The sequence below is a fragment of the Manacus vitellinus genome, unplaced genomic scaffold, assembly GCF_001715985.3.
Source record: "Manacus vitellinus isolate BGI_N305 unplaced genomic scaffold, ASM171598v3 scaffold_15_pilon, whole genome shotgun sequence".
Taxonomy (NCBI): Eukaryota; Metazoa; Chordata; class Aves; order Passeriformes; family Pipridae; genus Manacus; species Manacus vitellinus.
In genome coordinates this window covers 14,635,412-14,663,336 of record NW_021939122.1, presented here as the reverse complement: position 1 = coordinate 14,663,336, position 27,925 = coordinate 14,635,412, and the positions used below count along the sequence as shown (strand labels likewise).

The window sequence follows — 27,925 nt, the reverse complement described above, 5'->3', positions numbered from 1 at the left end:
CAACCTGACACAGACTTGGTAAGCAAATTAAATCAAAAACCCCCAAACAGAACAGAAATCATTCACTACATTCATGGAAAGGTTATTTCTCTACTCAAGCACGTGTGTTGTACCTCTTACGGGGGATGACAAATTTTGGAGGAGAGTGGGGGAAACATCAGAATATTTAAACACAGGCAACTTATCACAGTGCAAAAGTCTACAGCAGACTCACTCAGGATCTTCTCACTGCAGGACTGAAGGGCACAAGAAGAACAAACACTCGGCTAAAGGGATACGAATGACCAAGATGGAAGAACACAACTCATTTCAGATACAGAAATGTTTAATGGCGTTAAAGTGCTACTTTAATGGGGACCATATGCTAACATTTAAACACAATTCCACTGCACTGCTAAATATGGTTGTCTTTATTTTTTATTTTATTTTACTTCTTTTTGCCCAACCCTACCTAAAACAATAAAATAAAATCTAAAGGACTGAAATTAACAACCCATTCAAATCAGCAATAAGTTATGAATTTTATAAAGCATTTTTTCCTCTTTTTTTTTTCTTAGTAATGAGGGGTAGTTAAATTACTTAAGGATATACAAAGTTTCAAACAATGCCATAGGTGAAGACTCTATTAAGGTTTTTAAAACTTGGAAAACAAAATAATCCTGGCCATTAAAAAGACAAAAAATAAAAAAGCAAAGCCCTCAAAGTGCAGGTTAGAATGCTTGTCTCGGAGAAAATTAGAAAACATTCGCTATAACAGCTCTTAACAGCACCTGCACAGATAGGATGGCAAGGCCCTTGGGAACAGGACGTGCAGTCAAAACGTTACATTAACATGAGAGACGTGCTGAGCTTAACTAGGTTAACTACTGGACTGGAACTTCAAAAGTCAGCAAAGGGAATGATTCTAAAAAGAAAACTGAAGAAACCCCCACCAAACCTGGCCTCTTCCAGCTAGCACAGCCTTCATCCATTGTGTGCATGGCAAAAAAAGCATCTTTGCATTTCATTGGGTCAAGTGCTTCATCAAAACAGAGATCTTTTCATGGCATAAATTCATATAAAAGACATCTAAGGTTTCATATGGACAAGCTCTAAAAAGACGCATCAGACTTGGGGTGTTTTCCCTCCCAACACATTTACAAATGTTTATCAAAAAATCGCTTCAAATAAAAAGGTCATAGTGGCTCAGTATCTGGGCATGACTTTCTGGTGTGTCACCTCTCGTGTGTGCTGGTTTCGCTCTGCCCTCAGCTGGCTGTGTATGAACACACATCTACCGGGAGACCTGCTGTCAGTGTCACAGCCCGAGGCACGACAGCCCACCATGTGCTGGTAGATTACAAGTGTGCACCTCCTGCTTTAGCCACGCATCAGAGGTACTCACTTTTTAAATGATGTCCAACAGAAAGCTGAGTTGAATGGTGTTCTCCCCTGAACATCTCTCTTTGCTGCCCCTCTCCCTCTGGGCACAGAATGAGACCTTAATCATCATCTTCACTGTTATTCCTAGGCTAAGCCTTCTTAGATTTCCTAGTACATTATGACAGCATTAGATTGTGATAAACTGTAGGATACAGTCCTTTTAGGACCACAAAAGCTCCTCAGAAGGGCCTAAATTAGGTTGTTCAACCTGAATGCAATGTAAGAAATTTTGACATTTCTCAGATCTCATGACAGAAAGAGAGGGATGAGTCTCTAGTATCCTCTTTCAAACAAATAAATTCAAAGCAAAGTGTTTCATCACTAAGGTCTAGATCCAGGTCCCACAGAAACAAATGGATTTCATTGACTTCAAAGGGACTAGTATTTGGTCTAACTTTTTGCCAGCACAAATTGGGATTGGTAACATGACCAAATGAACAAATATGGGTTTCTGGGGAGGCTTCCTTTACCAAAAAAGCTTTATATACAGGTCTCTCCAGGACTAGCTGTCAATATGTCATTTCTGAAAGAGGATACTGGCATCTCTGACCCAGTTAGATCACCCCAGTGAAATCATTTGCCCTGCACTGTTGTCTCACTTGGTTCTAGGAAGCAAACGAGAGCTTGACACTGGCGCTGGAGTAACCCTCGTCACTCCCAATACTCTGCAAGCTGCTGTGATCATCAATGTCACTGATGCTGGTTGTGCTGATATTGTCCACTTCTCCATGGGAGAACTCTGTGCTTTCAACGTCCACTTCAATCTCTTCTGGAAAGGAAAATGAGAGAAATACACACAGGTGAGCACCACACACCCCACTGCTCCCTTCCAGCCAGAGAGCTGCTGGGACTCCCCCAGCACACAGAATGAAGCAGCCATCTGGCAAAAAGACTTTCAGTGTTCTCCCTGGAATGAAATAGGCTGTGGACGTGATTTATAAAAAGGCTTGATACCAGATTGGAGCTTTCACAGGGATTTGGCAAAGGGGTTTGACTCCTCCATATGCAGGCCACACTATGGGCGTATGGGAGCCACTCCCCACACTGAACTTGTTCCACTACCTCTTTCTTTGTACCTCTATGACCCCAGTGCTGGAAACAAGAAGAAATAGATAAAATCTAAGGCAACAGAGAAAATGAAGCATGAAGTCACCCCCAAACATGCTACTTGCTTGACATTATATTGCCAAAGCCAGGACCACTCCTATAGGGTACTGCAGTGCATTACCACGGGAATCTGGGTTACTCTCATAAATGCTGAGCAGACTTTGGAACAGACACCTTGTTTCTAAGAAAGACTTGAAAAACAAAGATCTAGTTAACCAGGTATCTTGGTTCCCATATTGTTTTGGAATTTTCCAAAGCATTTTTTTTTAAACTACAGACTCACACCCAAACTACACAGCATCTTTGGGTCTGTCAGTAAATATCAAGCCATCTACTGTCCCTAATGTTCTCTCCACAGAAGAGATATTTTAAAAAAGACAGTTATCTCAATTCATTTAGCCATTCAGATCATCTCTGGCCAGTTTTATCTGAGGAGATGAACTCTATGAGAAGCTTGGGGGAAAAAAGGTAAGCGGGAAGGTGTGTGAAGCATCCATTCCAGTGCCATTAATATCTTCTTACATTTTCCTCTTTGTGTTGCCAAGAGATTCAGTAGACCAAAAAGCACAATGGGTGTTTCAACTTAACCATCATTTTTGATGCCACAGAAATCAGCTCAAGTTGACAGCAACAATTCCTCCAGACTTAGAACTCATGCAAAAATACTAAACTCTCCATATATACATGTGTGTGTGTATGTGCGCATGTGTGTGAGCAACCTAAATATCAAACACCATAAGAAGGGGGTAGCTGAGAGACCAGAAATGGATGAATCCCATGCTCTCACTCCATAGAGTCCTGGGGATTCCATGGCAGTTCAGCCAACACCCACCTCGCTCCGAGTCCGAGTGATCCGAGGAAATGGTAGATCCAATGCTGTCCATTCGTATTCGCTCTATCTCCTGAGGACCCTGTAGTTGTTCCAGTCTTCTCTTTAGGAATCTTTGTTCTCGTTCCAGGTTCTCAAGCTGGTGTTGGCTTCTCCTCTCAGCCTCTTCAAGTTTCTGACATGATCAAATATGACTGAATAATTAGTTTCATCCTTTTCCCCCTCCCTCCCACTGCCACTGCCCTCCCACCTGCCTTGCTTAGACCTTCCCAGGTCCCAGAAGGATTTAAGCTGCAAGACCCCTGAACCAAACTGCCTCGCAGTCTCCAAGCACAATGCCATCTCCCCACATCTTCCCACCTCTCAAGTCCTGATAAATCATAGCCATTAGTACAAAGAGACTCTGAGGACTGAGCCTCTCCAGGGGAAACGATGTGAATTGCAGCAGTTAGTGGGTCATTCTACACGAGATCAGACACCTGCATTACCGCATCTGCCCACGAAGGGGCCTCAACTCCCTGAACCAAAGGACTCCAGGGTTTGTTATTATCTGCTTCAACATAAAAACGTGCCCTGGGAGCTCTGTGTTCCTTACTGCATGGTTTAGTAGGATTTCTCAGAGACAGTTTTCTATTCAGTAAGTGATTTACATAACCTACTACAGATTTCTTTGATCACAGCTGGGAAATCTACCAGGGCACTGTTCTTTGTTTCCTACGACAAGCACATTGCATAAGGAGTCATTTCAGGCTAACTCTGTCCCTTTGGCAGCGCTTTTTCTCCTTCATCACCCATCTTCCCTCCCAGTATCCTGACCTGCAAGCAAGTATTTCAGCCTCTCCCAGATACTGACAATGCTGCATTTTATTTTCACGTTTCACTTTGCCAAAAGTGAAGCCAGAAAAGCACTGGGCTGGCTGTCAGGTTCACACAAGAAGCTCCAGCAAGCCAACCCTGTCTCACACTCTTGTGGTTTGTGCTAATGCTTCGGCAGTGGAAACTCAGTAGCACACCAGGAAAAAAGCTCCATTTCCCATTAAACATGCAGTCATTTAACAGTAGGTATCTTTTTCTTTAAAGAGATGAAGCTGTCAACAAATGATTACAATACAGAACAACACTCCTGCTCTTCAAATCCATCATTTCCGTAGTTAACGGAGTTCATCATGGACTCTTTCAACAATGTGGAATTGTAGCTATGATAAGCAATTAACCAAGAGGGCAAGGCTTGCTTGCTCTTTTTTTTTTTTTAATTTATTTTTAAAAGGTGTTCGTCTCCTTCAACAGAGGCAGCAAGGGTGAGCAATTGAATTGCACTTCCCAAGGGCCCACGCTGAAAGCAGTTGGGAAAAGCAGCTCTTACCTTGATATGTGCTTTGGCTTTGTTGAGCAGCCCAAGCGTGGTGTGCCTGGTGCAGTCTGGTCCGAGCGGTATCAGAACTTTCAAGCGTTCTAGACACAGGCGGAGGTGAGCTCGGCTGCAAGGGGACAAGAGCAGGGTCAGAGCCATGCTTCCTGCAAGGGAATGCCATCTCCTTCTCTACTGCCCCACTGCAAGGCAGTTTTCGTGTTTTCCTCTTTCCACACATCACAAGATTCCCCACCCCACAGCCACCAGGACAGACTGCCACTAAACTATTTACACTTCAAACACCAGCTGCTCATCATTACTTGCATTATTGCTCACCTCTGACAGACACTGTTTATTTTCTTGCTGTCTGGACTGATAATCTGACTCATCTGGATGAACTTTGTGCAGGGGCAAAGGCACACAGGCAACCAGTGCAAGTACCTTATGGGTTTCCTCTCTCTGAGCAATCTGCTGTCAGTTTTGCTGAGAAGGACTTTTGCGAAAGTGGTTTTGAATGACTGCTACCCCCTGCACACTTGTTCATTGCTGGCTTGGGGACATATGCTAATCTCAACACTGATCCAAACTCATCTAAACACTGGTTTTTTGCATAAAATTAAGATCATCAGTGAGAAAAATGGTCAGCTCAAAACACTGAAACAATCCCTGCTGGCATTTAAAGGAGCTAGAGAGATGGTACTTCCCAAGAACTGCACTCTTACTCCTTCCTGGGCCCAAAACTGAAATGCAGCCAGGGGTGCAATGCTGGTGGGAATGAGAGAACCCAAGACCTTGCCCTGGGCAGTCTTCTGACCTTGACTCACATCTACAAAGACAGGTTCCAGCATGACAGTGTCACTGGTGATATGAGCCATTTCCTGAAGAATACGGCAACACGTTCTAGGGAAAACGGTTCAGGAAGCAGTGGCAAAGCACATCATCCATGGGCTGCACAGGAAAACTGTTCCTGCTGTCTCCTCTTCTGTATAACGTATGCAGGAATGAACAGCAGATTTATGGAAAACTATCGAGTGTGTGTTGCCTTTTTCCCCTCTCTCTCTCTTTCCCAGACATTAATGATTTATGTCCAAAGTTGTCATCCCAATCAATAACACAATGACATCAGCTTTACCATTCACATGCAAGAAACACCAGTGCAAAAGAGTCCTGAAAGCCTATCCCAGCGCCTGCTCATGCACAAAGAAACCGAATCTTAGCCTGATCCATCTCAATGCAGGGGAAGGGGAAAAAAAAGAAAGAAGAAAAAGAGTATGGACAGTTCATTTCCATTTGTTTTTCAAATGCACTATTGCGCCCAGTTTGAAAGGGGTGGGGGAGAGGAGTCCGTAATCAGGCAATTATGTCAGTGACAAGCAAGGATGATTAAGGGTGGAAGGGTCAGGGGTTTTACTGATGAACTGTCAGTGCAGGGGAGTGTTCACTGGCTGTGCTGTAGCTGTGAGCTCCTCATGGTTTCTACTATAAATCTCTTTAGGAAGGGTCCATCATTCTGTCTCAATAACAGTCACAGGACTGCATATGACCAGCAAGGGCCTTGAAGAACACGTGTTTTCCATTAAACATTAACAAATGGAGGGGTGGGAAAAGGGAAATCATAATCCAAAAAATCAAACTGAAAAACCAGTAATCACATCAATCTCATCTTTTACTTCTCAGCTTGCTCTAGGGCAAACCCCACTGCCATTAAACCCATATGACTGACACGGGGGGATTTTTTCTACCTGGAAGATGATTTTCAAGGTAGAGCTTGATAAGGAGTTGTGTGCACCCACTACAGGTGTTTGCCCTGTGTCCCATGATGACCAATGAAAAAGCATTGCTGGTTCACACTGGCACTATAGTTCATGTCACCCCTGGACACTGACTTCTTGCAACTAGAGAAAGGAAGAGGAGCAGGATCTTGTGGTCAAAGACATTCTGGGTTTTGAACCCATTTTTGGATATGACACAGACTTCCTGAATGTCCACAGAGGCCAGTCACGGAGTCAGAGCTGTCAGAGCACAGCCACCAAGCTTGAGCACAGAGCAGCACATGTCTCTTCACTGCACAAGTATGAGCTCCAGCCACGCACTCCACCTCTGGATCAGCCCAAGTCAAAACCACAGCTCAAACAGAACTCAAAATGTGTGCACAGATTTGGGGGCTCCACCTAAGAAGGGACTGCTACACAGCACTTGCTACAAGTAGGGACCACAGACACCTCCTGCCCTACTGGGCAAGGGCAGCTCCCAGCCCATGGTGAAAAGTGAATTATTTGTGTAACAGAAAACTAACAGCTTGGGGAACCAAAATCTAACCAGTGGCAAAGGTATCACAGTCCACTCCCGAATTCAGAGAGAAATGGACAACACATCTATAGCATGAGCTTTGGGCAGAGTCTCAGCATTGGAGGTTTTACCAGGAATGAGGAAGGTGCTGCACCAGGAACTGCAATTCCTGGAACTAGGGATCAGCTTTGGGCAGGAGCAAGCACTGGCTGGATTGCTGAGAGAGCGATTAAAAGTATGGCACTGATCTGCCACGTCAAAGCTGGGTTACGTGCAGACTCAACGAGATCAACCATGTTAAGCACATGAAAGTTATATGCAAAGGTCCAGTCATGTAATAAAACCCTGGACACTTGAAACATTTCCCATTGTGCCCCAGGACCATGGTGGACTGAAGACAGTTACTGTTCTCTGATAAGGCCCTGACAAGGGCAGAGAGAAGGCAAAGCAGTAAGAGGGTCTTTCTCATGAGGACACTGGAAAAGCTGGCAGGGTTACTTCCCCAGCACTTGTGGCCCCAAAGGGGACATTCCTCCAGCCCTGGACCCTTCTGCGGTGCCCAGAAGATTGGCCCAGGCTCACACAGATGGTTTTCAGAGAAGCCACTCCTGACAGTGGCTCTGCTGGCCAGTTGTCAAAGGCTGTGTGGCCTGCAGCAGTGCTGATGGCCTCTGCTGGCACACCAGGCATCGGGAGGGGACACCTGCCTGCGACACTGGGAGTGGTGTGAGCTGATAAGCTCACGATGGCACACAGCACGGCTTGGGCTGCAAGCACACTGCAGGGGCAGGTGGTGCTGGCTGAGTTCAGGAAGTTTTGTAAGAGGTTTAACCAAAGCAATTACTTCTGGGCTGGATTTTCCCCGTTGTGCACTCAGAGCTGAGCCACACTGAGTTGTGACACCACTGCAAATGTGAGTGCATTCATGTCTTTAACCCCAGCCTAACAGGGGGCAATGTGCAGGCCTTTCCACTGCCAGAGAGCAGCAGGCCAGGCAGGGACTGCCAGGCCCTGCAGCCCCAACAGCCACCTCTCACTGCTGGGAATGACACTGGCAGAGCTACCCAGGAGCTGCCTGGCCTGGTGTAGCTGGGATAGGGAAGAGCAACCAAGCCCGCAAACTGTCCTGGCACATGAGCGTGTTGCTTTCCTTTAGAGACTAAACTGAACAGCTTCCCCAGCTCTCTCCCCTCCCAAACTGTTCAATACCTTCCTTACCCTTTTATTTTTAAAATCTAACCTCATCACAGTCCCTGGCCTCTCTCAACTTCCAAAAGCCCCAGTGGACCAGGATGGGTTCTTAAACCACTGGCACACACTGGCAGGCCTGATGCACTGATGGGTGCATCAGAAATAAAACTCCAGAGCCCAGGGAGGTGACGGAGTCACTGTCCCTGCAGGTATTCAAGAAACAACTGGACATAGCACTGAGGGATATGGTCTGGTTGACAAGGTGCTGATTGGTCAAAGGCTGAACTCAATGATCTTGAAGGTCTTTTCCAACCTAAATGATTTTGTGATTCTGTGAAAACCATCACAGAAGACTTAGCTAAAAGACCATTTCAGAGAGAAAGCAACCGCAAATCCATCAGCTTTCTTATAAAGTCCTGGAGTTGTACCTGGGCAGCTACAATTCTACTGGTCAGGCCACGATACGAGGGTCTTTTCCCCTTGTTTACCTGGACTCTGTTGCAACATTGCTTTGACAACGCTGCAGACTCTTGTATTCAAAGAAAATACCAGCATTGTGCAGGCTCCAGACAGAGCCAGACGGCCTTCCATGTAAACCACTGGATTATGCCAATATTTGACGCATCTGCCAATATCTGGAAAAACAAGTCTAAATGCCCATATTGTTATATAACAGAGAAACAACGTGGGTTTGGTGCAAAGGGCTGCTGCCTCTTGCTGGCTTGATCCTGAGGAAGACAGAGGATGACAGAAGGAGAATTCCAGTTTCAGTGGAGGCTGAAGCCCTTGCATGGTAGCTGCAGGAAGATAGGAGAAGCTGGAGCGCTTTCTGCTGCCTAAGTGGCCTTGGAAAAAAATAGGCTCTCAGAGCAGCATCCTAAGCACATTGCAGGTGCTGGATGTGCTTAAGAAGAAATCCATGAAGGATTTGAAAGGAGGGGGCCCTCCATTTTCCCAAGGGATCAGCTTAGTGCCCCCTTTCTGCTCATCTTGATGAGGGGGAAGATTCCCATTATAGATTCCCATGTGGGGAATCAGGATGGCCAGAAAAGGAGCAAAGCACCTGAGAGGCTTCAGAAAAACCAGAGCCTAACACAAGCCCTGTCCCAAAGAACTGAGGATCAATTTTTATCCTATTCCACCTGGCCACTCTGGCTGGGACAGAGTCCCATCTGCTGCTTCTGCTTCCTCCCCTGTGCAGGGCCAGGAGGAGCCTAGAAGCAAGTTCCTCTGGGATAGGAAGGGCAAACAGAGTGAGGATGCCTTCTCTTCTCTGCCAGGAGCTGCAAGGGGCCAGGAGACTGAAGCAGAAGAGGGATGAGCAAGCTCAGCAGCCCCACAACCCTTTCAGTGGATTCACAAGCTACAGATGGCTGCATGTCGAGGAAGGGGGTTCTGGACCCTGAAATAGCAGCCCCACTGCTGCCCACTGGGCACCTGCTGTTCTCCTCACTTTCCCTTTGTGCCTGTTCAACAGCTTTTGACTGTATTTGGATTATCTACTTCTACCCCCCAGATCCCCTCCAAGCCTGAGCACCCAGGCCCTCCATCCTGAGCCTCCATCAGAGAGGAGCCTGGCTCCTGCTCTGTGCAGCCCTCCCTTGCACTTGGCTCTGCCTGGCTGCAGAGGGCTGTAATTTCACAGCCTGCTCTCCTCTCCAGCTCCCAATGACATCATCCACTCTGATTATATAAAGCACAGGGAGGAAGCCTTTATTTATGCGTGCTTTTTGCTCATAGCTTCAGCTGTCTCACTGTACAACACACACGCAAATCCCACCGCAGGAACTGGGCTCTCTCTTGCCTGAATCAAAACTGCAGTGCAGAAAAAGATGTGGGTGCAAAAAAAATTTCCCCATTTCCTTCCCCCACACCCCTGAGTACATTTTTGAGGAGTTTGGGCAGGAATCAACCTATCCCAGCACTCTGCACCACAGCAAGCTGGGCACAAAGCCACCAGCTTCTTCCCTGCTGGGAAGTCCCCAGAGAGCTGAGGAGCCTGTGGTGGCAGCTACAAGCCTTGTGTCTGCTGGTCACAGAGTGGCTACACAGGGGCTAGAAACCTACCCACTTTCAATGCCCAAGGGGCTCCCTGCAAGGGCTAGCCCAGAGCTGTAAGGTCACTGGCAGTTTCCCTCCCTGGGCCCTGGTGGGCTCAGCCAAACCTCTGTGCACCCCCTGACAAGTAGGTGACCTCTCACCACACTGTCCATCCTCCTCTGGGGAATGTTGCAGAAATGGCTGCAGGCATGGCCATCAGAGAGTCATCCCTGAATGTTGACATCCCTGGAAGGACAGCAGCTTCTTTGCTAGAACAGGTTTGGGATTTGTGCAGGTTTTTTTTCCAGGTTCCACCACAGGCAGAAGCGATGGAAACTGAGAAAAGAAACTTTCTGTGCTGAGGAGTCAGTGAAACACATGCACACACTCAGCTTCGAAGCAGCAGGTTTACCAGACTCGGCACTATCCCCCAGTCAGACACTGCTGAGAGTCTTTGCTGAATCAAGGCCTGAACATCTGCAAAACACACACATGCACAGACAGACACCACACTCTCTTCCCATCTTTAAAAGATCAAGCCTCCCTCCCAGCAGGAAATGACCAACTCGCCTCCAGCGGCCATTCAAAATCCTGAATTCCTAATTTTGTATGTTGAAAGAAGGGAGCATTTGAGGGAAAAGAAAAACATTTCCCAGATATTTTTGTACTATGCCTGCAGGTCTATAGGGCTTGAATTCAACAGTGGATTTAAACATGTGCTCAACATTAGGAATATGCTCTAGTTCCACTGAGGCTAAATCAGACACTTGATCTCTGAGAGATGTTAAAAAACCAGAAGCAAACCAAAAAGAAGCATCAAAAGAACGAGTAGAAGGAAGATCCTAACACGGAAAGGACACTATCATCCTTTTCCTCTTCCCTCTATGCCTTTTAAAAGTTGAAACTAATTTAACCCTGAAATCAGAAACCACCAACTTTATTTGGATTTCAGAGCTAACAGATTGCCTAGAAAATTCAGGAGGGATCACTGGTTAAAGAAAGCAATTCCTGGAGAAACACATGTGACCCCACATCAATAATTCACTAGACGAGAATGATTTTGAGATAAAAGTAATGAGAAACACATGCAAAAACCACAGGGCAGGGAAAACGGGGAAAATATGGTTTCCTTCTAAAAGCAATTCACAGGTCAGAGGCTGCTTATCTCCAACAGCCTTGATGCTTTTTCCTTACTCTTGTCTGACCCCCAGCCCAGCCCTCTCTTCGAGGTATGTGATCCCTGCTTTACTGAATGCTTGTCTTCAGCGAAGGAAGAGGTTTTGCCAAGCACCTGGATGAGGACTGGAGGCAGCCTGGCACAGGGGCAGAGCCCACGCTGCCTCTGCTGCAGCTCCTTACGCAACTGCTGAGCCCTCAAGCCACGCGCAGCCAGGCTGCAATAAACACACTCACACCCGCTCACCCCAGTTCCACAGCACACCAGAGACCAGACACGTGCCAGAAGGAAATCTAGCTCAGAAATGCACAGGTAAAAGTTAATATTCTCCACCTGAGCTGTGAAATCATTCAGAACGAGCCTCGCTTTCTGATTTTAAATCAGGTCTCCTCTCACGATTGTTTTCCTGCGTTTGCTCCCAGGTGAAGAAGGTACTTGTTCATCTGACTCTTTGTTTCCAGTCAATTTCTACCAGTGGGTCCCTGGCATATAGGAGTATTTGTATTCCAAATGCTAATAAAATCTACCATGAAAAAGTACGTGAAAAAACCACTTTAGATGTTTTACATTTTTAAATGTAAAGATCTAGCATTTAAAATAAACAAAGAAATGAAAATTTAGGACCAAAAATAAAAAGACAATGTTTTATGGAATTTAAAGGAACAAAAAAGTTCTGTGGGCAACATTTTCAGCCTGATCTTAACCATACCAGATCTGTTTGCAAAAGTTAGAGATGAACAGGCACTCAACTGTTATTCTCAAATCAAGGGCAAGTGAAAACTAAACCACAAATGAAGAGATCTATGATTAAACAACTGTAAGAACAATAATAGTAATAAAAAAACCCCAACCCCAAGGCAATGCAGTTTTTCAAAGTCACACCAATCAACACACCCTTGCCTGGTGACAAGCTATGTACTAAGATAACGGGTGGCACAGTGCATAAGAAATCAGCATCATGATTCAAGCCCATAAGTGGAAACAAAATACAAACAGCAATGTACTGATGCACTCCCCAACAGCTGCCTTTTGTTGAAAGGCCACCTCAGTCACAGAACCCAAACAGAGTACAACGGGAAAGGGACTGTCTTAACAAACAACTCAGAAAAAAATGGCCGGTTTTGCAGTACACAAACACTTCTCCACATCTGCAAGAGATGCTGCAAAACCTTGAGGTGAGCATAAAGCAAGGGTTTTACCTTACAATACACTGCCCACGCTCTCCATTGTACCCTGTGAAAGAGGCCATCCTACAAACCCTGCCCTGACTGTCCCCCAGCCCTGCATGGCCTTCCACTGCAGCATGAGAACACGGCCAAGTGCACCCCATGGACATGCAGAAATTACTTCTACCCCCAACTCTTCTAGATGGGAACACTCATCACTAATGTCAACTTTGGAAGAGCTTCAGGCACTTGGCAAAGGGAAGCTGCAAGACCAACAAACCTTGTGCCAAGTGGTGTGTTGCCACCACTGATTTGTTCCAGTGTGGGTCTTTCTAGCCCACTGCTGCAGTCCGGAGGGAGATATGCTCTCTCCTTCTCTCCCTGTATCACACAACTATCAAATCTCTCCCTTTCCTGAGATATTTCTAGGTATAAAGCTGAGTATTACTGAGAGGGCTCTCCTAAATCTGTTACAATTCTGAAGGCAAATGAATTACTTCAAGGTTTTCCAAAATCAAGCAAAAGAGAGGGACAGAGGGAGGGGAAATCAGACAGCCCCCAGTCCTTTGGTGAAATGTGGGGGATCTGTCTGCAAGATTTGGACTTCCTGCAGGACAGGTGTCTCCTGCAATATAGAGGGGCAACAGACAATTTTATTATATCTCCCAGAGGCTGATAAGTCTGTCCACACTGTGCAGACATTAAGTGTAAATCATGTTGTTTAATGAGTGCAGGGGTTGGCCTATAAACACCTTGAGTTATGTGGACACATGAGAGAGCTTCCACTTCCAGGATTCAAGGCCACAGCACTGTAGACATGGCTGTGAACAGAACACTTCTGAAAACTCAGCAATCCCCCTCTCATCTCAGAGTCCACTTCAGGGAGTAGGATTGCTCTCATCTCACACTGAGCTTCTATTACCTTTCCTTTCACTCTCTTCTCTGACCAGCACTGTTTGCTCTGCTAACACCAGCTGTCATCCTTCAGCCTGTCCACATTTTTGTTTCTGTCCTCTTCTCTGACAGTCTCCTGAATTGGAAACTCATTGGAACAAGAATACAGTTGCCAATGCACAGAAATTGAAACAGGATCTCGTAGCTGCATTAAATCAAGCAGATCCCAAACATTTACACTAAAGCAACACTGTGATTCTGAAGTTGAAGTGATATATCTGGGGCTAATTTTATTCACATAATAAGTTCTGGGCCTTTGGGTCCTATTTGTTGCACATCTTGATGTTTTCCTCTTTGAACTAGAGAGCTAGAAGATGGAAGCTTTATTTAAATGAATAATAGAAAAAAAAAAAAGAAAAAGAAGAGACAACTGTAATCCCATGACTTCCAAAACTAGGATGCTTAAAGGAATGGCAAATAATTTTGAATACTGATGCTCACAGTAATAAAAATTATACCATTTTGGAAGGTGCCTCCTGCAGAATGAACTCACAGCTGTTCAGTAATATGACTGCTCATCCTTTTGTAACCCCTTTGATCTTCAGAGGCACCAATGAGACAGGCTGCTTCTACTCGGCAGAAAAAGATCAAAACCAGCCTGGGCTTCACAATGAAAAGGTGATGAGAGCACCATAGGTGGCCATCTGCCCAGCAGAGGAATGGAGTCAATCAATGCCTGGCATTTTCTCTCACCCCTTCATTTTCATACAGATCTAGCACCGACCTCCGGGCCTGTTCATCAGTTTCTCCTCTCTCCTCCCAGCTCCTCTATGCTGTTCTTTGAAAGCAATTTGGGCAGTTGTTAAGAGATGTCAAATAACAACAGATGCTCTGGAGCAGATTCCCCCCTAAATTTATATATTGAGGATCTACTATTATTGATCTTGGCCACTAGTAACAAAGCATTTCAATCCCTGGTGAATATAATGAACTGTACTTTACTGTAGCACAAAATGCTATGTTACCACCTAAACCCCTTTTAGGCTGAGCTGGGCTTACAACAACACACTAAAACTTACAGGCATCACAGGCCACAAATGCTCTACATCACATTCTCCTTCTGAGTCAAAAACACAGCCCAGGCTGCTGGTCTGGTTACATCCAGGCAACTCTTGCACAAGATCATTTGCCACCAACTTTTCAATTGCAGTCACTGCTGACCACAGAGGTATTGCAGTTTCCTGCCCTGGCAGTAAGATACGGTTACAATCCTGCATTTGACTATCAGGGAGCATGCAAAGTAAGCTGTAAACATCAACATGCAACCTAGGCTGGTTAATTATAAAGCCCTGTCTAATAAAAACTCCATCTTTGTTAAAAGGTGATTAAAAATAGACCTGCTCTTTAAATAGCCAACAGTGTCCTGTGCCCTTGTTCTCACTAATACCATTGTAATTATCCTTCTAGGGATACAGAATGTGCTCGCAGCCTCCGAGTCAGTGCAGCGTTCTCCTCCATGCTGCCAACATGCCTGCAAAGCAGCTGTGCCATTCATCAGAAACCTGCCTGGTTGCAGAGGAGGCAGTAACCTGTTTTGCTGCGACCTATGGATTTTCAGCTTTACTGCTAGAATTAGGTCACCGGCAAAGATAGCCAAGATTTTCCAAACTCGCCAGCTACTTTTGATTATTCTGCTCAGAGGTTTCCTGGCTAAGCACCATGTCTTTGAAATTGCAGGAGGTATTTCGGGCTCCTGCAAGGCTTCTGCAGTCAGACACTGAGAAGTAGGGATGCTCTCACTCGATAATCCATAATGGCCTCTAAAACTGCCAGGCAATGGGAAGAGCTCTCCAGTTCAGATCTACTACCATCAAGTCTTTCCAGCCTCTCCAGAAGAAATCAAAGATGGTGCACACCATGAAACAGAAATTAGCATGGATCTGCAGAGACCCTTGAAGGCCACAGGCCTGCATTGAGACTGGCAGAACCTAAGGCAGCACACAGCTTCCCAACAGCCAGCTGGAGAGTACCCATGGACTGGTCTCCTGCCTACAGCAGAAAAGCTACCCATGGCCCACAGGGTGTCACAGTGACAATAGCATTGACAGTACCTCAAAGCCTCTTCATAATACTGCTGAAAGAGACCTTGGACTTTGGTGCCTGCTGAATATAGTCAGGTTTTTAATTGGTTCCTCCATTAACCAGCTGGAAGAAGCAAGCATTTGCTTTATATGGTAGACATTTGTACATCAGTGAAAGACTAAAGGATGCTACTAACTTGTTGTTATTTGGGAAAACACATTTCCTGTTTTCAAAATAATGAGTGGGAAATTTGCCAATATTAAGAACAGATTCTGATCTGGTACTAAAAGTTATTTTTATCATTAACTTTGTCATTAATTAATTAATGAGTAATTTATAACATTAATTTTGTCATTAATTAATTTTTAAAATGACACATATAAGCTATTGCTACTAAAAGGTATTTTTACTATTCATTAAGATAGACAGAATTTTTCCGTCCCATACATCTATTTTTTGAAGCTATATTCCAGTTGCCTCACCTCAAGGAAGAAAATTCCTAATGAAAATATATTCTAAGAATGTGACCATTTGGTATACTTGTTTACACAAAATCTTTTATGCCAGAAGGAAAGCATGTGCTCTTCATCTAATATCTCTTCACACTGTCAGAAATATTTAAGGAGTCATCAAATACCTACTGTACCTTTCAGGTATAGAGGGCATGCATCTGGAACAGAGGAAGCAGTGCATGTAATTTCACCTTGTAAAATTATTTCAAATTTAACCTCAAACTTTCCAGGGAAAATGAATTACCAGCCAAGGTCACTATCAGATGTATGACCAGAAAAAAAGCACTAGGAAGGAGAACTTAAAGAGAAACTAGCACTATTTTTCCTACTGGATATGGATTTTTGCACACAAATACTGTATTTCAAAAGTCTAGGAGTTAGCTAGCATTAAATGACAAATGGTTTTAACTCAAATGTTAAAACTCAGTGTTACTCAGCAGGGGAACCTGAACAGAGAAGCACAGCTCCCAGCACACTGACAGCAGGTGAGTCATGTCCTGATCTCAGTCATACAGAGGTACCAGGAAAGAAGAGTTTTGGAAAGGAGGCACCAGAGAGTGTGAAAACACACCTTGCCTCTGCTTAGCTGCTGTGATGTGCTAATAACGAACTCATTCTCAATACAGTTCTTCCAAAGAGGAGCAGAGTTTATCACCTAGAAAATTAAAACAATGTCAAAATCAGGGGAAGAAAACAACATGAACCCCCTGCCTTGCCCTTTCCCTTGAACAACCCTTGACACCTTCCTCACATTTTCGTTCTCTCCTCTGGGCATGTGTGAAGGCCAAGAAATGCAAGACTGCTCAAACCTCACGCAAGGAAAAAGCATGAAGCTGGCCACTTGGAAACAATTTCCTTCTGCAGCAAGCAAGACAAAATGTATCTGTAACACATGAAAACTGCTCAATTTTTTTCAGCTCCACTGCAAGACTCCTGGTGCTTCCAGTAGGGCTCAAAAAGTCATTATATATTAGCACAGGACATTCTACCTAGTAAACTCTTGATCAACTGGGGAAGACCATTATGACCCCTAACTGGGTCTTCAATGCCACAAATGGATACAAATTTAATTCTCCCAGACCAAGAACAGCTGTAGTTGAGTAAACTAACAATTGTGGGAGGATTAACTGCCTTACCCTGCTGACCCTGATGTATTCGCCCAGCAGAAAAAGGGCTGGGATCCCACCTGGGAACAAACCAGACACTGACAGGTTTATGGCTTTCTTTGGAAAGAAAAACAATTTAAAAAGACAAAGAAAATGAAAAAGAGAGAGAAACTGGAACACCTAGGCCTCTGGTTTGGTAGAAACTGGCTTCCATTTGCTCAGCTATCAGAACAGTATTAAGAAAATAACCACATGTACTTACAGAAGTACCTGCAGAGGCACTGCTTTATAATCACATTCTCCTTCCTTGCTTTTTTGTAGTGCTTATGTCATTCTCAGGACCTCATGAATGTAGGCAAGATTAAGTACTGCTTCATGGTCAGGTACTTCCTGTGTAGTATCCCATCCTGGGAGCGCTCCTTATTGGTTTCAAAAAATCACTGGTGTTAGGAATAATAATAAATAAAAAACCCCCAAGAAAAAACAACAAAAAAGGTAATTTTCTCCAGAAATTATCCACCTAGGGAGAAGCCGTGGTGGGTTTCCTCATCAGGAGAGCCAAACAGCAAACCAGAGCACAGGCTTCCTGACTTTCCTAGTGCTGAGCTAGCAGGTTTGCATGCACTTTCAGGAAGGATGAAGCAGCAACTAACTGGAGACGACATTTCGACTCCCTTCACCGGCAGGAAAGGGTTATGCAGCAGGCAAGACCTTTAAGTGAGAGTCGGGAGACTTGTCCGCAGACAGCTTGCACGACCCCAGGTAAATCCCTCAAGGAACTGAAGCACACACCACTCATCCACAAAATGGAGCTAATCCTAATTCCTTCATGGAGTACAGCACAGCTAAACCTATTCTTTGTTTCCAGGTGCTCATGAAGCTCAGCAGTGACACTGGTATGTGAAGTGCCGAGAGAGGAGGACTCCTTGGGAGGCCAATTCATTCAGCTTTCCCTGGTAGTTAATAAGGCCCAGAGTACAAGATGGCCACATTACTCAAAAGGGATCAATAACTCCTCACTGAACCCCCCTCACCATATATGCTGCAAAAGCTATCTGAGGTCTTCTCTGATCTCTGTCCCAAGAAATTCTCAAGATGGAATTTCAAAGGAGTTTAGTCAGAATCAGGAAGACAAGAGGAAGGCTGTTTTTTGACTCTGCAATCGAGCAGTCATAAAACTTTTTGTTTCTTTGAAACCTTTAGTTTCTGATGTCCTACTGTTAATCCCATGTGGCCAAAAGATTATGGTTTAGGCTCCATAAAAAAAATACACCACAGTAGCTCAGGCATCACATAATTTACAAAAGTAAACAAACACCTATATAGGGTGCTTCCTTTTCTTTCTGTTTTTTAAATACACAGGTTACACTGGCTCATACACTGGTCTTATATGGGGGATAAAAAACACTTAACCCTAGGTGCCGAGATTCAAGAGTCACAGAATATCACCAGTATTGCAGGGGAGGACTCCACGAGCTGGCAAGATTAATCATATTTTTCACTTCAAAAAACAGAACAATTTTTTTTAAAAAGCTTTGAAACAAAAAAATAAAAAAAAGCCTTTAAGAAACTCAAGCAATTTGCTTTCCCTGGAGGCAGCACTATCTGCACAGACCTGAGAGCCAACCTGGAGGGCTTATGGAAGTCCCCTACATACCACAGTTTTCCATTCTGACTACTGCTAACCACTGTCTACTGCTAACCACTCACAAAGTGCCCAACCCACAGTACAACCCCCTTCCCACTCTGCTCTTTCCCACCTTATGCATTTTTCTCAGCCATCACTAAGAAAAAAAACACAACCCAAAGAAACTCCAAGAGACACTTCTGACTCCAGAGGGCCTTCACACGTTTTCCTAAAGTATTTGACACTAGATATAAGATTCCTCTTCTTCTCTCCATTTGCAATCCCTTCCCTGAAATGCATCTCCATATGTGCTTTTTCCAGTGAACACCAAGCCTGTAAGCTGCTTTTCCAAGCCAAGAAAAGTTTAAAAGAGGTCACACCACAGAGAACAGACTCTGCGCATTTCCTAAGAGGGTCATATTACGTAGAATATCCACCGGAGACAAAGTGTTCCCATCCGGTTTCCCACTTCTTTTGGCATCAACGTTGCTCTTCGGGTTAGGTGAAGTGGCAAATACATGCATTGGGAAAAGGAAAGATGAATGTTTTCTGTTCCCCCCATTTTGCCTGTCTCAGCCAGAATTCCTCAGAGTACTTCTAGGGTCTAACAGAGTGATTCTTGCTATGAAAGTTGACTACTATATTCAGCATTTGGGACTCCTCCCTATACACTCACAGAGGTACTCAACTTGGGACAGCTTTTGTTGTTCCCTAAAACAATACTGAAATAATTTTCTTCCTAGGTAGACATTAGAAAAAAAATTTTAGCTTTAAATACAGTTAATTAGAGCAACAGGTTGCACTGCTTCCCTGGGCAATCCTGCTGTCAAATGCTTTTAAGGCCATGCGAGATCGGCATCTGCCAGGAAAGCTTTAGAGCTTATCCTGCCTTGGGGTGAGGGGACAGACCAAATGAGTGTGGCCAACCCCTCCCAGCCCCATTTCTGACAGCTTCAGAAAACTTCAGAGACCACAGAAGTCTGAAGAACAGAGGTTCTTGCCCTCCTTTAGGCACAGGGCCCAAGCCAGCTGCAGGGGCCGTGTGCCGAGTCTCTGGAAAGTGAAGGGGAATTTTGCCTCTCTGAGCTTCAACCTAGGTGACAGAGCAGATCTGCTCCAGAGTGGCAGTTGCAGCTGGCAAAGGGCAGTAATACCAAGGCTGTGAGAGCAGGTGGGCAAAGGGAAAGGGAGGATCTTGAGGCATCTGCAAGGCACTGTTTCCATTAGCGGAGTGAGGCAGTTCCCTGCCGTGCTGTTGGCAAGGAAAGGACAGGAGCAAAGCAAACAACAGGAGGAGCTGCAGGGAAGAGGATCCCCCACCCCAAACTTCTGAAACCAGTTACAGCCCAGCAAGCCTCTCTGTGTGCAGCTATGCAGCTGCAAACTTGGAAAAAAAGAGCAGGCAGCTCCGAGGAGCGCCAGGATCCACTCTTATGAGAAACACTGGAAACGGAGATCAAAGGGAAACACCAAGCTGTATACACAGCTGGGCTGTCTTCCCCCGTTAAAAAGAGACGGGCACGTAGATTTCAACTGCAAGCTCTTTGTGTGTGCTCACACGTAACTGTGCATCTGTGCAAATGCGTGTACTCACTCCACATTTGGCCTCTTGACGTTACCAGAGTGTAGCTGATGGATGGTATTTTCCAAACTGTATGGAAGATTCCCATACAGCTGGGCAAAATCTGACTGGGCAACCCACAACTTAACCCACCCTGGGGAACAAGGCCAAATAGGTGGAAATAAAAGACATGGGAGATACAAAGCATCGCCTTTTTTAGCCTCAGATTTCTACAATAAACCTGCTACACTGCTCCTTCTTTTAGAATAACTCATTTGAACAATTTCACTGAGTTTCCAGAAAGAGCAGAACAATTCTCATCTAAGGGCTGGGCTTTGGCCATGTAGAATTACAATAAATTACCCCAAATGTTCAACAGGTTGTGTCTTAAAGTAGCACTGTGAAGTCCCTCCTAAGAGAAAAATGTAAAGGACACATCCTCCAGAACTTCCAGGAAGAGTTGGAGCAATCTATCCTGCACAGTCCAGTTCTGAGAGGAAAAAGCAGAGGAACACAGTGTGGTCATACACAGAAATGCTGGCAGCTGCCTGTTCTCAGGTCCTGGAACACTCTTGGCTGACCAGGCTCTTCTTCAAGACTAGGGACAGCCACGGTGAGCTCCTCAGGGCTGATCTCACCTCTGAACCTCCCTGTTCTATTCCTTTTCTCTCCTGGACTGCTCACAGGGAGATCTAACCGTACACAAATAAGTAGCAAAATCAGGTCTGGATTAGCTTCCTTTTCCTTTCCACATATCTCTTCTGATGGTTGTGTGGCTTTGCCAGCCTTCACCTTCAAGGGTCCTTGCCCTTTTTCTACAAATACACTCACTTACTCACAAGAAGAGCAGTATCTATCAAATGACCTCCTTTTGTTGTTGTATTATTTGCTGTCCTGGCCAGTAAGGAACCCTTGGCACTGCTCGCCAGATGACAAGGCATACAGAGCTGTAGCGACAGCTAGAGAGGAGCAACAATTGCCCAAGTGAAGGAGCAAGTATTTGAGAGTCATTAAGAGCTGTGCTTCTAAATGATTCAGATGCTTTTAGATACTCCACACTGGCTCAGCAACCAGACAACTAAGAGACAGCAGCCTGCACTTGACTTTGCAAGCATGACTAAATTTTGTGCAGCTGTTTACAACCTCCCATGATAAAAACCACACCCTTACCATAGGAACTGTTATCAGCCTGGACCATGCATGAACCCACTGATACCATTCACAGAGTCTACTTCTGTGAAAGTAACGCTGCATTTCAAACTCATGTCCTGTTTCCACTGGAAGATTACAGAGCATAAACTTTTTTGCACCAATTTCTGTTATGCCTCCTTCTTTCCCTCAGCCCCTCCTCCTGCGCAGAAACCCTTGAACAGGCAGTTACAAGATCACTCTGTAACTGCTACATCCCCTTTCCTGACTCACCTTTTGTGAGCTGAACGTGTTCATTTACAAAATCTCCCATTCACGCCAATCCCTTCTTCATCCTGAGTCTTATAACTTCAACTCCCAGGCAAAAAAATAAGAGCAAAAAGCATCCATCCCTTGCAAAAGCTTTTCATTTTTCCCTAAATAAGTCATGTTGCTTTATGAATGCACTCTCAAAGGTAAATAATTAACAGGCAAGAGGGACAGAAAATCTTATTACACGGCTAATAGGAAGTGATGCTCAGGCAGCAGTGTACCCATAAAGTACACCTTCAAAAGACAGCCCTAAGGTTTTCTTAATGGAGCATCGGGCAGAAAACCTGACTCATTCCATTGCTCTGGAATCCAGGGATTCCTCTGTGTTTCTCCAGACTCAAACAAATCCAAAACCTCTCTATGAGATTCTGCCTGCATCTGACAGACTCAAGTGCCACTTCTGAAAAAAGGAGATACTCCAATTTTGCACAGGCATCATAAGAAGCAACCAGAAAGAGAACTAGGCAGAGAAGATCTGTATTTCTACACAAATTCAAACTCCCAAGGCACACAGAAGGGTGGTGGGTAGATGACACCAACTACTGCTAAATTCTGCCATGGCCCTGAGTTAGCCCATTCCACGTTATCGGATGGTTTTATGGGAGAATTCCTGACTCTTGGTTGCACATTGCCTATTTAATTGTTATATGGTTTTTCTCATGCACTGTCTGGGAGGAAAGCTGCCTGGTCTGTTTGCCCACAGCTATGCAAACTGCTCGGGGTGACCAGCACCACTTGCAGCCAGGCAACAACCACAGCAACTGCGAGATGATCCTCACTCTCCTTTCCCAGACAAGGGATAAGACACTTGCATTTACCACCACAGCACCCAAAGCAAGGAGTTAGACCATATTGGTGCCACCCATAGCAGCAAAGGTGCATTCACTTTGTGTCCTTCTTCTCTTTCCTCATGGGAGAAGGTGTTATGCAGCACGTCCTGGCCCTGGGCAACACTGACAGGACAGCAGGACACTGAGGGAGACACAAGGAGTAAGCATGAAGTTTTAAAGGACAGGGGAAACTTGTGTGAAGGAGAGAAAGGCAAGCAACTGGCTGGAGATGTGGATCAATGATGCAAACTTGTTCCTGCTCCTTTGTTTCATTGATCCACATCTCCAGGCACTGGATCCATGTGTGCTTCTGTGCCTCACCTGTTAAATGGTGATGTCTCACTCTTCCCATCCTCTTTGGAATATCACAAGGTTGGACGTTCTCAAAGTTGTGATATTTTGGTAAAAACAGACCACTTACAGAAAGCAGAAAGAGAGTTTCTTGCCTACATTTTCTATTCCCCTTCCTTTGGTTATCACAAGTCTGCATGGCCTATATTGCTATAGTACCCTCAGTACATGTACCAGGTAAAGATGTACACCAGCACACACAACTCCAACACACAACTCTGCCCCAAGAGTACAAAGTCCTGAAACTTGTGGTTACAGGTAATCTGTCTCAAAATTATATTCCTATGACCTCATCTTTTCTAGGGCAGAGATTTTCCCCAACTGGCTTTTAGCTAGAAATGCTTTCAGGTCCATGAGCAACATTAGTCACTTGAACAAGAAAAGTTGTTGCATCAAGATTTCTGGCTCTCAGCACTTCAAACAGCACCCCATGAAAAAAATATAAAGACCCAAAAAAAAGCCTGCCAAGTCTCCAGAGATGCATTTGGACAGAAATGGTAAGTACAGAGCTCTGATATGACTGAAAATGGAGCCAGGAAAGCTGAATGCCTCACTTCCTACTGGGGCCAGATTCTTCCTGGGTCCAAGCTCACTGATTACAGAGGGCATTTGCCCAGTCTTTGTAGTTTTTTGAGGATAGCCATAAACATACAGAACTGGAGAGGGTTCAGCCTGAAAGAAAACTGTGGTAATGCACCCAAGTAGAAATTTGAGGATGCAAGTTTGGGTAGAGATTCAGGAAGCAAGGCTGGCAATGATGCACTCCAAACCAGAGTGGTAACCTCTGATTTGGTGCAGAGACCTGACTGCAGAGCATGTTTCTTTCTAATATGGGGGCTTCCTCTCAAGTGTCCCTTCAGGAAGGCAAGATGATGAAAGGATTCTCAGCATCAGACCACTATGACAAGGCCAAGCAGATTGCATTGGCAGTTCTTTCCACATCATGGGAGAAAAATACATTAGAAAGTGTCCCTAAAACACATCTTAGTTGAGAAGGGCTTTGTGATAAATATCTGTTTCTGTAAACTGGCTTATAACAGTGATTTTATTGTGCAACGTTGTTGAAACAAAAAACATTTTTCTTTGTGACAGTTTATCCAAAATAGTAGTATTGTTCCTTTTCCTCTTCTTTCTTCAACAGTTATTGCATTCCTAAGGGAGGTACAGAGATCTGGGAGCAGAAAGGAAGGCAGGCATGCATACACTCTTCACTGCATCATTTTGAATAAAAATCTAAAAATTCCTATATGAGCAGGACTACAGGACTTCCAACAAAATGCGGATCATTTTGTTTCCTTCAAATCTCAGCATGGAGACTAACTGTCCCTTTTCAGCAGCTTAACTCAGAGTTCAAAATGTTCAGCAGTCCAGCCAACGTGAAACAAAGCTTTTGCAGGCCTTCAATTGTAAGTGAAATCAAAACACTGCTTCTGCCCAAGGAGGCACTTCACATGAGCAAGTGTGGTGGTCAGCCAGAGATTGATCCAAGTGTTACAGCACGTGACAGAGTAAAGCAAAAGAAACAGCAGCAAAAGGCAGATTGACACTAAATGACAACAGCTGTGCCTGAACGTATCCAGAAAGAGCAGCTCTCTGGCAGCCTTACTCCAAAACCCACTGGCTTCCTGCTCTCCAGGTTAAGCAAAAACAGGCACAGCAGTATAATAAGTTATCCAGATCTCCCAAACTAGAGGAACATGCTGCAGGTCTGCTGAAAACTGTTAGTCCCAGCTGAAAACAGAGGCATCTGTCATCCAAACAACAGAGCTGAAGACAGCCAACTACCTCCAGCTCTTGTTCCACACTGGCCATGGAGACAGGAGGCTTTAGCTACAGTTCCCACAAGGAGCAAGTAGGATCAGTGCATGCCGTGACCTTTGGATGTGTCAAAGATAGATGCATGCTCAGCTGTGTTGGACACGGTTTGACTGCTGCAGGGAACATCACAGGTTCCAAGTGTTATTAATGAGGAAAACAATATGTACTGTCAAGGTTTGCTACATGAACTTAGCGTGAAAACAAAGCCCACTCCAGAGAACAAATGAAATTTACTGGATTAGTCTCTTGTTCCAGCTTTCCTGATAAATAGCACTGAACTCAACACCACATTGATTAGTTGGTTCAAGACAAACACTGATCAGATTGCCTTGGCAAGTATATATAGCACTACACAAGCACAATCACCCTTGTCTATTCAGAGTAGCAAGGATTCCCTATACTTTCATTTCCCTTCCCTCTATCTTTCCCAGCCTAGACAGCATGTCTGCACTATTTAAAAGCCCTATGCTAAAATGCTTTTCCCTCCTCCTTCTCTTGCATTTTGCTACTAGACACAGTCAAAGCCCTTGTTCTGAAGAAACAGAACCAAACTGTGCAAATGCTGCAGAGTCCCAGAAGGCCCCACATTTCAGTGCAAGCTGACCCACGTCATGGTTTTCTCCTCTACATCAGTAGGGTTTTTCCTTTATCTTATCTAGTACCTTAAATACGCATCCCCAGCATAACAGTCAGCTCTGAGTGAGAAACCGCTCTGGAGAACCACTGTGCCCTAAACAGTCTCTCACATTACAGAAAGAATGGGTGGGAACCACTGAAGATGGGGGATTCCAGTAAGAGTCAGAAAGGCTAAAAATACAGTATACACAATCATTGCTGCGTTTGTGTTCTTCACTTTGTTTCCGATCATCTCGAAAGATATCAGAGAGAAAGGATCTTACACCATTTCACTCTGCTTTTATGCTACAAACAACTTTCAGCATCTTGAAGTTTGTCTCCTTTAGACCTTGTCCTTTCTCTTTTTAAATGCACTTTTGCAAAGCTACAAATTCTGCAAGATCTTCAGAAAATTCTAATTTCAGTGATCCTCCCAAGGTCTCTTTCCCTCCTTGGATCTATCTTTCGTCTGAATTGAATTCTTTTTACCATAAGAAAAATACCCCCTCATAACTCATCCTTTACCCAATTAACTCAGCTTTGTTTTCCTTCCTTCTGGTGTATTACAATGAAATCATCAGCAAAACCAAATAGAGCAGTGTAGGATATACAGAAAAACTTATATTTTTTTTGTTTGTTTATTTTCTAAATCTGATCAATAGCTTTTCAAACATCTTTCTTGTTCTATCAGGAGATGTAACTTTTCTAACAGACACCACCACCATGTTGGTTTACCAGAACTGCCACTTCACAGAGCAGCAGGAAGTCACCTCAGCACTGTGTGCCTTCCCTTACTACCACACTGACCACATCCTCCCAACACTAGCATGTGTAAAATGTCCACGGACAAGAGCTATACTGCTATCTGTATAACATGCACCATTGAGCTTTAGACTGAATTTTATTTGTTATCCTTTTTGACAAAATATTACACCAGCAAAGTGCATCTTTCAGTCACATGCTTGACCATGTTTTCTTTTAGAAAATGATGGGGTGTTGCTTACGCATCAGTTTTTTGGTAGGCGTGTTAAAGGGCTAAAAAGTATCATTTTAGTTACGTCTTGCAGCAGATGAGTAGCAGAATACTGGTTTCTTATTTAAATGCAAGCTATGACTCATCCTGGGCACAGATAAACTGAAACACATACCCATTAAATAAAAAGCACAAACAATTTTCCAATGTGAGGATTAATGACAGATAATAACTATAAATTAACTTTAATCTCTTATAACAAACAAAGCCCCTTATATAAATGTCACTGCAATCTTTTCAGATAAAAACAACGAATGAAAGCAAGAAGAAAAGTCATTTAAATATTATCAGTTAATATTTGGTACCAAATCAAACAGCTCCTTAGCAGAACCACTGGAGTGTTCATGAAATATTTCAAGACTAAGAAAAGGAGTGGCACTTAAAACACTGCTTTAATTTTTAAAAACACAATTCCAGTTATTTTTTGACATTAAAGGAGTTCAAGATTCTTAATCCTGACACATTAAAACATCATCAGATCCGCAATACTGAGTCCAAGTTAAATCACATATTCAAAAGGGAGGAGGAGAGCATTTTGTTTTTCTACTATTCTCTTGCTCGAAAGAAATTCTGTGTAATCGTTGAATGGGTTAAACCAAAATTTAACTGAACACAAGAAGGCTGCTGTTCACAGACAAGAAGGGAAAAACCAGAGTCAGAGACCTAATAGTGGACAATTTTGAAAATTATAGTGTGTGTCAATAATGGAGATAACAGTGAGATTCAAAAGGAATAATCTCAAATAATAGGGAAAATGAGCACCTGTCAGCCACAAAGCCATTAGTATCAGGGCTTTTATATTTGCAACAGTTAATTCTGGAGACATTGACAAACTTAACAACACAGCAAATCAAACATGATGAAAATCTAACCAGGAAGTAATCCCCCTCACTCAGAAAAGACTGCTGTGGAGTTTGAAAATAAATGCTTTCAGTATGAAACTTGCTGTCCAAATCATTGGTAATGAACACTGCAAACACAGCAAAGGCACTGCAGAGTCTAGCTGGGTTTGCAGATGTGAGTAGCTGATGAAGCCATAGCATCTGCATTAAGGGACAGATAATCCCAAACCAGGAACAATGGACTCCTGAACAAAGTTCCCAGATACAGGAGTCTGCCTGTACAGACCACCCAACGTGATCAAATGTGTGCCCTTCCCAGAAGGATGAAAACCAAAGGCTTGTAAAACCAGGTCTGAGACACAGACCTGGAATACAGTGCCTCAGAATGGGAGGGCCTGGAAGAAAAGACCTTGCTAAGAAGGTTGATGGTTAGAAATCTTCAACTGGGAGCAGGTGGGGACTAGGGATCATAAATCAGACAAAAAGAGAGGAAGAAAGAGCTATTACACCAACCAAGAATGGGAGAACAAATTCTGCAGCAAGCATCTTGTCAGCATTCAGAAAAAGGTGGCATAAGGGAAAGCACAGGTAATAACACTCCTCTCACTAGTAACACTTGTA

General features: G+C 44.2%; 1 protein-coding gene across 1 annotated transcript in view; it reads right to left on the bottom strand.

Moving 5' to 3' along the window:
• Window positions 1-307: 307 nt before the first annotated feature.
• Window positions 308-27,925, bottom strand: part of MXI1 (MAX interactor 1, dimerization protein) — a 46,761-nt gene continuing 19,143 nt past the window's right edge. Inside the window, exons 4-6 of the mRNA XM_008919634.3 lie at window positions 4,722-4,836; window positions 3,362-3,533; window positions 308-2,191 (exon numbers count right to left, since the gene is read on the bottom strand). Coding sequence (XP_008917882.1) covers window positions 2,028-2,191; window positions 3,362-3,533; window positions 4,722-4,836 — 451 coding nt within the window. The 3' untranslated portion in view covers window positions 308-2,027. The remainder of the gene's footprint in view (window positions 2,192-3,361; window positions 3,534-4,721; window positions 4,837-27,925) is intronic.